Genomic DNA, 14,218 nt, shown 5'->3' on the forward strand with positions numbered 1-14,218 from the left:
TACACACAGTATAACCTTGTAACCATTTATCACAATCTGCTTCAGTTGATGGCTAAGAACACCTTCAACAATTTGGCAGTTATAAGCAGTGGCAAGTTTATGAAAGAGCACCTTGTGTGACTGTATCTCTTGAAGTTCTGTGTTGATCCCTGTTTCTTCTTTTTCTTCTCTAGTGGTGCCAAGACAAGATTCTCACCCTCCTCAACAATCCCAGTTGGTAATTTCTACACACTGTATCTTGGAATACACCATTCTATTCCTAAACTACAAGCAAATCTCTTTTATCATTCAATACAATAGCACCAGTACCTATATGGTGTGAAGCATTTGGAGGAATAGTACTACCAGTATCAAGAATCTAGTAAACTAGCATTAGGTAACTTGGCTTGGCATGGTGGTAGCGAAATCCCTCATTCACTGCAGGTTCCACCAGATTTGTAAGACCAATGTGCACTTTAATCCAAACACCTTTCTTGCCCCGTCACCTTTGTTAGAGACTGAAGCTCAAAGGCCTATGATGTACAATGCTTGAGAAGGAAAGGAGGAGAATGAAGAGGCATAGGGTGACAATCTTGAGGAGATTGGAGCAGAACTCGACGCCATTTCTGAATAAATAAGAAGAGAGCATCAAGGTTTCTTGGATTAAGTGTTGGCGACGGGTTTGGATTTAAGTTTCTTGTGGTAGTATGGGGTGGTACATTTAGCAGCGATAGGGGTTCTTGGTAGAGATTCTGTTGTGGGTTTAGGAGCCAATGACAGAGAGATAGAGGTTCTTCTTGGCAAGTATTCCGTATGCCCCATGGCCAAACAGACTAAATATTCCCCAAACAAACAAACAAATAGAGAGCGAGGGAGCCTTTTGGCTAGGGAGGATGCCACACGAGGCGTTTTGGGCTCTTGAGCATGAATGGAGGTTGCACCGAAAGGGACATTATGAAAGCTGTGAAGTAAGTTACAGATTTAACTGGGGGCTTAAGAAGGTGGTGTCAGTTTGGGTGGATGTTGGGGAATAAGAGTTGTAGAGCTGATTTCATAGGTATTTGGACTTCCTCTTTCCTCGATGAAGTGTTCAGCATGGGCATTCTTGTCGGCGCCATCATTGACCCCCGCATTTAGAGCTTTTCCAATTTTTGTAACTGTTTCTGCTTGTTGTTCGCTTTACATTGTATAAAATTACTCCTTCAGATAGGATAGATTTCCATTGAAGCTCTTCTTGGAATATTTTAATTTATGTTAGATAATGTGGTAGCATTGTTGATTTTGTTCCACCATCTCCTTGGATTTGAGTAATGATGAAAAAATTTACTCCATAGATTTTGATAACACGGATACAAATGACTCTATGATATTAATTTGTAACACACCTCAAGGATTACAATATGATAATACTTATTTGCTCTCATAAGCTCCTCCAATAAAATAAGAGTGAAAATGAAAGAAAATTGGAGAAAGACAAAGAAGTTTCTATATTGAAATACAATATTCAGCCTTCAGTATATATTTACTACTAGACGATCATTAAGGGAAGCGAACTATATAGGCTATGGGCCATGTAAATTATAAATCCTAAAGATATAAACTATATTTTTCCCCTCAATTCCAGTTATAAACCAAGATGGTTCGAAGGACCGTGGGCTATGTAATCTTGGTTGGTTACCAGGGACAAGAATTCACTTGGTGTAATAACATGTGGACAAAACTTTGATCGAGCAAAAATCAAGCCTGGATGGTGAAAGTATATATGGTCAATAAAAGGTGAATGTCCTTCCCAACTCTGTTTACGATCATAATGCATATTGATTTCAATGCGTGCTCATCAAATGGAACAAAAATATAGAAGAAGATTACGAAGGTATGAAACAAGATGAAACTTCGACAGATGAATTCAAAGGCTGTGGGAGAGTGAAGAAAAACATCAAACAAATTTATTAGCAGTTTAACTAAAGACTAGTGATTGACAAGCTGCATTGGATACAAATTGAAGTCTAAGGTAAAATTTAAGTGAGTCATTCGTAATTGTAATATAATAAAATATAAATTATTATATTGAATATTTTTCAAAATTTTTAATAAAATGAGGCTTTATTTAAAATCTTAAAATAAAAGCCTTTGAATTTATATTTAATACCACAATTTAAAATGAGATCTCAGTATAAATTTTGTGTCTTAATTCAACAAAATCTTAAAAAAAATTATTTAAAAATATAAATTGTTCAGTAGATTAATTATTAAATTTAGTATCATGCACCATTGCACACATTGATCAAAAATATAAAAATTATTTAATTTATTTAAGGAAATAATTTTATTTTTTTTATAAAAAAATTAAAATAAAACCACATCTCACTAATTTTGGAGGTCTTGCATAAGATGGAGCCTAAGCAAAGGTATTGTTTAGATAGTGAAATACTTTCATTGAATTTCAATATCCAAACACCACAAACACAAACATTTTTTAATTTCAAATTTTTAATTTTTTCATCTAGTTATTATCTAATTATTATGATTTTTCAAAACTTTCAAATAAAATATGATAAATAATTCAATTTTTTATATCTCAAATAAAAATAATATTATAATAATATTTTAACTTTAAAATATATTTTTTTAATTTTTTTCTCTCATTCTTAAAAATTTTATAAAATATTTTAATTAAAATAATTTTTAATTCATCTCCTTTCAACTCAAAATCTGGTTACTATTTACAAATTATAACAATTTACTAAAAACCTGGCCAGCCATTTCAAAATAAATCCAAAATAGAAACAAGTATTAATTATTAGTTTAGACTTTTTTTTTTTTTTTCGAAGGAAAATGGAAAAATTTCACGTAGCCCTCCTTTTGACGCAAAATGAAACGCCCGCATTCCGTGCTTCATGGCTACTTCAAAGCTCTTCCACCGCCTCCGTCGCTCTCCCGCCCCTTCCCTTGTTCCCATTCTCTCGAGCGCGCGTCTCTCTAACCTCCTTCCCAGCCCTATCCCTGTCCCTAGCTCTCCAGCTCCCCACTCATCTCACCCTCGCAATCCTCGTTTCCTCCCGCCCCTGAACCCAACCGCTTCTTTCCACCTGTTCCACTCCCGATCTTTCTCCTCTCATTTACCTGATGACTCCGAGCTCGGGCGACTCGGCAGTGACCCGTGTGCTGAGGCAGCGGCCGAATTGGAGCTTCTAAATGCAGGACTTGGTAAAGTAACGGAGGCAGAGCTTGATGTTACTGTCGACGATTCCATTCTTCCGGTTCATTGGGTGATTTCGATGCTCGATGGCTACCACGACCTCACTGGATTCCCTTGGTAAACATTCATTTCTTCCCCCTCTGTTTGGTTTCTGCGAAAATATGGGAAACCAAATGAAAACTCCTAAATTGGGTTTATTTTCTTGTTTTCTTTTTTTAAAACGATTCACTTTGTTCTCTGATTATGAATATCTTTGTCTATTAAGTTTTACTTACGACAAAGAAGTTCTATTACCAAAGTAACCGCTGTTTTTTAAATTTACGCAAATCAGCCAAAAAAAGAAAAAGAAAGGTTAGTTTGTTGAAAACTTTCACAGAAGGAAACATGAATCAACAATTTTAACGATGAGCGATTAATCCTAATACTTAATAATCTTGTACTGGTTTTTTAATGAAATTTCAGGTGGATAGTTATTGCTTCCTCCACTTTGGCTCTCAGAGTTGCACTGCTCCCAGTACTGATTTGCCGGCTTAACAAGTTGAAAAAAATTGCAGAATTATTACCGAAGTGTGAGTTCTCAATCTTAGTATAGCATGTATTTTGCTTTCCTGTTTTCATTACGGTCGTGCATACCTCCTGCTCAACCTTTGCAAAATGAGGACGTTTATTGTCGTTTTTATACTTTATTATCGTTCAACTTGATTTGAATTTAGCTGCTTCAATTGTCTGGATATTTCCCCTAGTTTGTTCTACAATGGGACAGTTATTTGTTGTGGTTGGAGCTCAATTTGTTGCTGTCCCCTAGCTTTTATGCATGATACTTGTGGTTATGGATCTGGCCTTTTGCCTCATACAATACCAGCTTTTGAGGCTGAAAAGAGGTCTGATTTTGGTATGTGAAGATTTCTTGAAATTAGAGAACTTTATCTAGGGTCACTTGTATAGATATATTTTTACTTTCAACTGGGTCGTTTTTTGCTCTCCCCTCTCTCTCTCTCTCTCTCTCTCTCTCTCTCTTCTCCTGATGTCTTTCGTTGGCATTTCTTTTGGTCTTATGATTAAAGTTCAGTAGCTTGGTGGTTTATTGTTGTGGTTCCAATGGGGTCCTTTCATAAGCTGCTTGTTGATCAAAAACTTTTTGAGTTTAAACATGAAAATGCATCGTGGTGGAAGATTACAGAAAGCAATCGTCGAGTTGTCAATTTTATTATTATTGATGTTGCTACAATGGATTGGTTGGCTTCAATTGTGGGACTGTGTTGAACCTCAGGGGGTATTTCTGAGTTCTTTAGAAGTTTATGGGATCCCAAATTGCTCGCGAAGGAAAAATTCTTGCTTTTTATAATGGTTCCAATGGGGCTCGAATTGTACCATTGCTAGTCCTTTTGGAATATAGGCCTAGATTTAGCTCAAGCTTTCTCTTAGGGCGTTACAATGGTTTAGGCCTCCCTTAGGGCATTACAAATGGCATCAGAGCCCATTTAAACTAGGACTTGAGCTTTGCCACCTTCTAACACCCCTTGCCATAGGCTTGGGTTGCACATACTTTCGTAATTGAAAGCTCGGCAAGAGACTTGCATCAATAAATAAAACATCTCTTTATTTCATAAAAGAGGTCTTAAATGAAAAAAGTCTTAAAATACAGACATAATCAGAGTTTTAATGCGGAAAATAAAATAAAATAGAACACATGCTAAATCATATATAAATCAAACTAAGGATGCCTAGATCTAAGTGATACTAGGCTGCTTTGTCTAAGCCTGGGTTGCCTGCTCATCCTAGTCGTCTTCTTCACCTGGATGGTTAACAACATAAAAGGAAAATAAAATGAGTTGAAGACTTAGCACACCATTCTGTAAACATAATAAACGTAGGTTTTTTTTTTTTTTTAATTTTTAATTTTTATTTTTTTGCTCTAAAATAAAGCATAATATTGATATAAAATTTGAAACATTCATAATTCTACTCATGGCATGCATGACTTATAAAACTAGGTTTTCATTTTCTTATCTTAATTGGCCAACACGCATTAACCCCGTGTGCAAGGTTGTACACTGGTCCCATTTCCTGTGGCCATAAGGGAACTGCTGAACATATCATAAATATATGTGGTGCAAACAATCTCTAGAGGCCATCGGACTGAGGGATTTTTTCCTTGAATTACCCGAGGTGCACTTGCGGAAAAATTCATGCCAGGAGCCTGTGGGATTAGTCGGGATGCTGTTCCCGAACACCCGGTGCCAATTAAAAAATCATAAATATCTCTGGGGGACCACACTTAGGTTCATAGCTTGCACATCCACCCATAATTTGCATTGGTACCATGCATCTCTATGGCCATCTTATATCTTATCAAATCTTAGGGGTGGTTTGTTTTCAATCTCAACTCATCTCATCTAATTAGTACAACTTTTCAAACAAAATACAATAAATAATTCAACTTTATCAAATTTTCAAACAAAAATAATATTAGAAAATTATATTCTAATAATATTTTATTCAACTTTCAACTTTAATCTCATGTCATCTGTGTAACTAAACAAGGCCTTAAACTTATCTTACGCTTATCATATAAGAACTTTCATAACATATGCCGTATGAGATACATGATTCAAGTAATTAACATGACTAGAGTAAAATAATAAAAAATACAATATGATCACATGGTATAATGAATGGTATGCATTATGTAACATAGTCAACCTATTCTACCTATTTAACATCACACTTGGTACATTAAAATGGGCTTCCAAAGAAACATCACACTATTCTTAGGTTCTAATCAGGGTTTCTAATCAGCATGTCATATTTTTTTTATTTAAGACACAATTCTTTTATGGAATAAAGAGTTGTTTTTATTAATTATGTAAATCTCTTGCCTGGCTATATTTACGGAAATACGTGACATCCCTAGCCCCATGAGAAGGGGGTGTTATAGGCCTATAGGCCCTAGTTGAAGTTCAATCCAAACTTAAAACCTAGGACTTGGGTGCGACAGTGATTCAGGCCATTAAAATCTATTACAATCTACCAATGGAATAAAGTATTATAAAAAAATTTTAAGCTCGTCCATTGACTGCTTGCAATCTCCAAAACTTATTCCATTCCTCTCCTCCAAAGGCACCACCAAATTGAAACCATCTTCCAAATTGTTGCGATTTGTGAATTCTCATGTAGGCCTCTACAAACAAACATGCCTAAGCGCAAAGTGCCTAGGGTTAAGCTCTTTCCTTACTAAACGCGAAGTGCATTTTGAATAGCGCGATTTAAGCATGCTTTTCTGCATATCAAGGGGTCATAGTGACTTCGCAATAAAACAATAAATGGTCAACAATCTCCCCACTCTTCTTGCACATATAACACCAATTCATAATAATGATTCAACGTTTCCCTTTTTTGGAAAGCCAAGGTGCCTAGTAAGGTTACTTTCTTCTGCTGGCTGGTATCTCTTGGGTAAATATTTACCATTGACAACTTGAGGAAGGGAGGTTTTCAAGTGGCTGATTGGTGTTTTATGTGTAAGAAGGATGGTGAATCTATTGATCATCTTTTTCTTCATTGTGAGGTGGCAACATTGTTGTGGAATGAGATTTTTATAAATGTTTATTTTTATAAATGTTGGCATTTTCTGGGTGACATCTTTGCTTGCTGGCCAGGTTTTGCGGCGAGAAGTAATAGCACTGCTGTGATGAAGATGATTCCCAGGTGCTTAATTTGGTGTTTATGGTTAGAAAGGAATGGGAGGTGCTTTGAGAATTGTGAACGTTCCATAGGGGAAATTAGGGCATTCTTCCTTAGTACTTTAAACTTTGAGTGAAGTATCTTGTTAGGAATGGGAATGATTGTAATGTTTTGTTTTAGTTTTTTCTGTTTTAGCTTGTAAGTAGGCGTTTCTCATTTGTATACATCTTGTGTACTTGGGTTATGCCTATTTAATTGGAATAAAATTTCTCTTATTAATTATAAAAAACATTTCCTTCTTTTTTGATAATCAATAAGAATTTTATTACCATGAATAGGCATAGCCCGAGTACATAGGAAGTATACAAGAGGAAATACCCACACACATCGACTAAAAAGATAGAAAAAACTAGATTAACTCCAACACATCATCACCATTCATTACATTAGCCTTAGCCCATAGACATAGAGTTTTAAAGAAAAATTCCCTAATTTCTTCTATCGATTGTTCTTTGTCTTCAAACCATCTCCCATTCCTTTTTAGCCATTAAACACCACATCAAGCACGAATGAATCATTTTCCAAATGGCTGCAATAGGTAGACTCCGCCCAACATACCTCCAACAAGCTAGTAAATTCACCACATGCTTTGGCATCACCCAAGAAATATCCATCCTTCGAAAAATGACATTCCACAAACTATTTCCTCACAATGGAGAAACAAGTGATAACTGATTCACTATCTTTCTTGCATATAGAACACCAATCAACAATACAAAGACCATGTTTCTTAGATTTTCTGTAGTCAGAATTTTATCATGAGACACTGGCCAACAGAAGAAAGCTACCTTACTCGGCTCTTTAACTTTTCAAATACTTTTCCAGGTGTAATCACATACACCTTGGCAGGTTAAAGCTTTATAATAGGAGTGTACTGAGAATCTTATGAAATTGACAGCATGTTCCTTGACAGCATGCTGTCAATTACCCCACTTTCCAAATACTTTTCATAACAATTGATTCAGGCCATTAAAATCTATTACAATCCAATGGAATAAACTACCCCACTTTCCAAATAATTTTCATAAAAATTGACAGCATGTTCCTTGGTGGTCTCTTGATCGGAAAGTGTGCTTTCGCCATCTTGTATAACTTCTATAGCATTGGTCCTCCTCCTATGAGAGTTCGCCATTTGATGAAAAAATTTTGTATACTTATCACCTTCTTTCAACCATTGAACCCTAGAATTTTGCCTCCATGAAATCTCTTCCATTCATGTGATCTTTTCCAGTTCATCAACCACCCCATTTTTCCTATCCAAATCCTCACCTGTTGCATTGCGCAACATGTCCCTTTTCTTCAAACATTGCAGCTGTTGAAGCAGAAACTTTTATTTATTTATTTATAAGTAGAAGCAGAAACTTTCTTTTCTTTTCAACATTCCCAAACTCCTCAGCATTCCATTTTTTCAGATCTTGTTTAAGAGCTTTAAATTTACCAGCCAATACAAAACTTGGGTTTCCAAAGAATGAATAAGACCACCACCATTGTCTCACCCTTTCCACAAAACTCTCATCCTCTAGCCACATGTTTTCAAATTTAAAATATCTACGGCCTCCACTAATGCCCCCACAATCCAACATAAAGGATAGTGGTCAGAACATAGTCTAGGAAGCCTTTTCTGATTCAAATCTGGAAAACAAGTCTACCATGAAGCTGAAACCAGAAATATGTCCAATTGCGACCATGACCTTCTGTTGGACCACGTAAAATCCCCATCTGCCATTGGTAAATCAATCAATTCTAACTCAAAAATCAGATCGGAAAAATCATGCATTGTATTAGTGAAGTGAGAGTTCCCCAATCTTTCAGTAGGAAACCTTGTAACGTTGAAATCGCCTCCAAAGAACCAAGGAAGATCCCAACAGCAGTGAATACCCGCCATTTCCTCCCATAAAACTCTCTTGTTAATCTCCAAATTAGGGCCATAAACACCTGCAAATGCCCATTCCACTCCGTCATGCACATTCTTAAAATGGCACGCCACCAAGTATTCACCCACATGATGATCAATCATCTCCACTACCCTCCTATCCCACATAATTATGATTCCACCTGACGCCCCGCTACTAATTACACCCACCCCACACAATGACAATTCCACAAACTACTAATGATAGATTGATTAACCAATCTTAACTTGGTTTCCTGAAAACAGAACACATTCACCCCTCCACTTGAGGACCTACAACACCAATCCATAATGATGATTCAACATTCCCTAATGAGGCTGTTCATACAAAGAAAGCAGCTTTTAAGTGGGCCTTAGTCTTCCAAATGTTCTACAATGGGAATGTATTGTGTTTCGTGTGGTGAGAAACCTATAAAGTGACCGAACAGTAAATTTTTTTTTTTGGGGGGGGTGGGGGTTCTTAGAAGGATGCCCAAATATTCTTTGCACCACCCCTACTCTACTAGAGTACACAAGGTTGTAGAATTCCTTGAATGCATAAACTTTCTAATCTCATGCGGCCTAATGAAGGTGACATTCTATTGAGGAACTCCACTAGATACATCAAGTAGATTCCCAATTTGGGCTTGTTGCATCTGTGTATTTCCATAGATTCCTGGATAAGCTTCCTTTAGGGGTATGTTGCCACACCATTTACCACGCTAGAATTCGATTTAGAACCCATCCCCTTCCACAAATAAAGAATATCTGAAGAAGTAGCCCATTATCTTCTTATTTGCTTCCATATTTCCACTGTAACACCCCGTCCCTAGTAAGGTCAGAATGCTACCAACCTTTCAAAATCACTCAGAAGCCAGGGATAAAAGATTCCATAGTTTTAGTATAAAACAAAAAATGAAACTTTATTAAATACTGAAAATTACTTATAAAACAAATACTGAAAATTAAAAGAGAGTAAGTGAAAACACTTGTTAAAATAATTCAAGTCTTATGCTTAAAAAAATAACTTATTAATAAATAAAAGCATAATCTAAAATCACCATAATGGTCCAGGACTCTGCCTCGTCTCCCTGAGCCAAGTTCTATCCTACAACTTTATTCTTATATATATACATAGGACATTTAAAACATTTAAAATAAAGACAAGTTGAATACTCATTAAGCAATACATCATGCAATAAAAATAATATACTTTATATAAGCCTCTCTCCCAAGCCTTAAGGTGATTTTTTTTTTATTATTTTTTTTCTCTCCCGGGGTTAAGGTGATATTATTTTCTCTCTGTAAACCCAACACTCCGATGATGAAAAATGATAATTTTTCTTTTTGGTGACATTTTGGTGCTTGCAACGGCGAGATTGGGCTTGAGATTAGAGTGTAAATGGGTCATTTGAAACTTGTTGTAATTGAATCCAAGGCATTTGAGGTATTAAGGGATGGTAGATATGTGCTTTTAACTGAGAGAGGTTCGAAAGTTGTGAAAGAGATGAGGTTGGGGTTAGCCATGACACAATGGTTCACTAAAGCTTTGTAGGATTGTTTTAAGGCTAGGAGAAAGGAGTTCTATATTTCTCATCGAGAAGGCGACATGGGCTTTATTGTGCATCGATGCTCTAACTCCCGAGGCTTTTATATGGCACTGGTGGAGTATGGTGGGGATGGTCGTCAGAGCTTCATCTTTATACCAGAGGATAGGGATGGCATGGGATGGAGGAAGCTGGTGGAGGTATTGAGGGAGGCTGGAAGGGAAGGTGGACCTAATCGTCCATCACCGCCAATGATGACGGTAGCTTAGCATCAACCTCATACTTGATCGTATTGGGAGGCACTCCAACAACCCCAAGAACGTGTCAGGGTGGGAGCTAGCTCTAACACATCGACCTACCCGAGAGGAACTGTAGGTCTGCAAAGGATAGGTAGTGCTACCATTTCTGTAGGTGCTCAGAGTCTTGAGGGAGGTGGCAAGGGTGTTGTTGGTCTGAATGATGAAATGGAGCATCGTGTTTTGTATGCGATGAAGAGCTAGTTGAGTGAAATGCAAGACAAAATGAATTGGCTTATACAGTGTGTTGAGGAGATAAAAGGGGTGGCTTGGGCTTGGGCTTGGGCTTGGGTCTGGGCTGTGGTTTGAGTGAAGGAAACATTAGGGGGGTACAGCTCAGCGGGCCTCAGTATGTGAAGCTGACTAAAAGGAACGAAAAAATAGGGTTGGGCCTAGGCGTTGGGCTCCAACCCATGGGTAAGCAAGGCTCCAACCAACAGACGGGCCCCGTTTGGAGGAGACAGAAGTCGAGTGAAGCAGGCCCACCGACGAGTGGGTACTAGCCACCATCGCTGGCGAAGACCCAGGTGGTCTTCTTGACGGCTGTGGAACCACCGACGGGTGCTATGCCGGCAACAATGAAGACCTGGGTTGTATTCTCAGAGCATAGGGGTACGGGATCTAGCGTAGACCAACTCAACGAAGGCAGTTGATGCTTCTACTATGGCTACCTCGCCGATTAGATTGCCAGTGGCAGAATTTTTAGAAGAGGGGGGAGAAGGGATTCGACGAGTCTGTGGTTGAAGTGGTATGATCGAAGGGTTGGCAGGCACAAATCATTTTGTTGGAGGCCACTGTCCCTATCACTGGTGTCCTAGCACTGGAAAACTCATTGGAAAATGAAGGAGTGGGCTCTCAGGGCAGTCACATGGAGATGGACAATAGTGTTCGCATGACCATGTCATCCAGTCATGGTCCCAATTCTTTTGCTACTAAGGATTTGAGAAAGGAGGAGCTCTCTTGGGGGGTGTCAGATGGATCAAACTTGAAATTGGTTCTTTGTGACAGAGAGTGCACTGATGGGGGAATTGTTGAACTAACCCCATTATGCACCCTCCCACCCAGCCCAAACTTAGGGAGGTTTATATCAGAGTGGGTATATTAGAAAGTCGAGGAGATACAAGCTTGTATTGGGATTTCTTGTTTAGGCTTTGAAGAGCAGTTTAGGGCCCTTCTTGTAACCATTGAAGATGGTCAATTGAAGTCAGCCACAAAGAGAGATAGGGAACTCAAAAGGCTCAAATGTACCATTAATTATGAAGCGAAGGAGGGGAGTGGCGGAAGGGATAGATTGAAAGGGAGGGGTGCTCTTTTTGCTAATGAAACCTAAGATCCTTTCTTGGAACGTGTGGGGGCTTAATGGTCGCAACAAGCACCTTCGCATAAAATCTTTATTGCGGATGTGGAAGACGGATGTATTTATCGAAAGGGGGTAGACTCACATTAATTATGAATACTTTATCTAACCTTCCCTATTTTTTATCTCTATTTCCTTTGCCTACAAGGGTGGCTAATAGATTGAGAAACTATTTAGGGCTTTTTTGTGGGGTGGAGTGGGGGAAGAAGCAAAATTCCATCTTGTTAATTGGAATAAAGTTTTCTCTCCTATCTTGAATGGTGGCTTGGGGGTGCGCAATTTGAGGACATTTAATAAAGCTCTATTGGGAAAATGGTTGTGGAGATATCACTTGGAGGGAGATGCGCTTTGGAAGGAAGTTATTGACCTCCGACACATAAGTGTTTTTTTTTTTTGTTTTTTTGGGGGGGGGGGGGGGGTATGGTGTGGACTCATGGAAATTTATTAGGAGGGGCTGGCAGAGTTTTGAAACTCAAATCAGTTTTGTGGCAGGCGATGGTTCCAGAATCGGGTTTTGGCATGACGTTTGGTGTGGTGATAGCGCTCTTGATAGGGTTTTTCCAGCTCTCTATCGCATTGCAATTAACATGGATGCTTCTGTGGCGGATCTAATTGCATTTTTTCATGGTTCTCACCAGTGAAATGTCCTCTTTAATAGGGATATTCATGATTGGGAATTGAATACTGTTTCAGAATTCTTTAGCTTGATATACTCCATGGGAAGTATAACGACACTGGGGGACAGGATGCAATGGAGGCCCAATGGTAGTAAGAAGTTTACGGTGAGGTCTTATTACAAATTATTGGCACCACAAGGTAATTTTTCTTTCCCATGGAGGAGTATTTGGAGGTCACATGTGCCTTCCAAAGTAGCTTTTTTCGTATGGACTGCTTCTCTTGGGCATATTTTGATCACAGACAATTTGATGTAGAGGGGGCTCATTATGATGGATTGGTGCTATTTGTGCAAAAAGCATGGCGAATCAGTGGATCATTTATTATTGCATTGTGAATTGACAAGAGTGCTATGGGATGAGATATTTAGAAGAGTTGGTGTAACTTGGGCAATGCCATTGAGGGTAGTGGACTTACTCGCTTGTTGGAAAGGGATTCAAGGCTGTCCTCAACTGGTGGCGGCATGGAAGATGATTCTGTTGTGCATTATGTGGTGTACTTGGTTGGAAAGGAATACACGGTGCTTTGAAGATTGGGAATGTACAATGGCGGAGCTTCATAACTTTTTTTTACACACTTTATTGCTTTGGTTTTCAGCGACTGTGCTTAATGGAAACAATGTTCATGACTTTCTGGTTTTAATTTCTGGATTCTAGAATGTATTTAGGTGTTATCTTGTATACTTCCTGTGTACACGGGCTTTGCCTTTTTCATTCATATCAATAAAATTTACCTCTTATAAAAAAAAATCATCATGCATATAACAAAAATATAAATATAGACAAACATTTTTTAATCTCACTTTCAATCCATGACATCATATCTGTCATAATTGTCCCAACCATTATCCGTTATCAGACACAATTACCCTTGCGATCTGGATGACCATGATCCCACCCATATGCCTTGAGCGAGGTTCTGTTAAACTGTTAAAAGAGATGCTTGTCATTAGGTGCACTGCTAATGCACCATTCTTGGCATTGGCATCCACCGTTTAAGCTTTGGTACCATAATCTGTCATTATTCATCATTCATCAATCATTTAGTCATTGTTGTTATTCAATAATAATAATAATAATAATAATAACATTATTCATGCAGTCAAACTCCTCCACATTTACATACTTTCATAAGTATAAAGTACTTGAAAAGGGGCTATCAATGAATATGCTTTACCTATTGAATCACCTATATCATTAACACATAAATCTTGCATCAATTTCTTTTTTTTTTTTTTTTTTTGATAAATGAATCTTGCATCAATTTCTAATCACACAAATCATCATATTAAAGACTTGAACTTAACTCAGTGGGTCCTACGTGATATTCATAAAATCCACTTAATACCCAAATCTCCAATTTCATAAACTCGTTCATCAAATCTGTGACCCCGATGTATAACATAGACTCGTAAAACATCCAACCTCATAATCACCTAGCACATAACACATCCTTACCCATAACACATATGACTGAGCCCCTTTAACACCTAGTGTATCAACCCGTGAATGTCTTTAACCCTCCATACGTATA

General features: G+C 37.9%; 1 protein-coding gene across 3 annotated transcripts in view; it reads left to right on the top strand.

The window, feature by feature from the left end:
* Window positions 1-2,817: 2,817 nt before the first annotated feature.
* Window positions 2,818-14,218, top strand: part of LOC122315939 (ALBINO3-like protein 2, chloroplastic) — a 38,272-nt gene continuing 26,871 nt past the window's right edge. For 2 of the 3 annotated variants that reach the window (XM_043132301.1, XM_043132302.1), the window contains exons 1-2: window positions 2,818-3,295; window positions 3,641-3,747. In XM_043132301.1, coding sequence (XP_042988235.1) covers window positions 2,877-3,295; window positions 3,641-3,747 — 526 coding nt within the window. In that variant the 5' untranslated portion in view covers window positions 2,818-2,876. The remainder of the gene's footprint in view (window positions 3,296-3,640; window positions 3,748-14,218) is intronic. The other variant, XM_043132300.1, reaches the window with a different exon arrangement.

Source organism: Carya illinoinensis, chromosome 7 (genome assembly GCF_018687715.1).
Source record: "Carya illinoinensis cultivar Pawnee chromosome 7, C.illinoinensisPawnee_v1, whole genome shotgun sequence".
In the NCBI taxonomy this organism is placed as follows: Eukaryota; Viridiplantae; Streptophyta; class Magnoliopsida; order Fagales; family Juglandaceae; genus Carya; species Carya illinoinensis.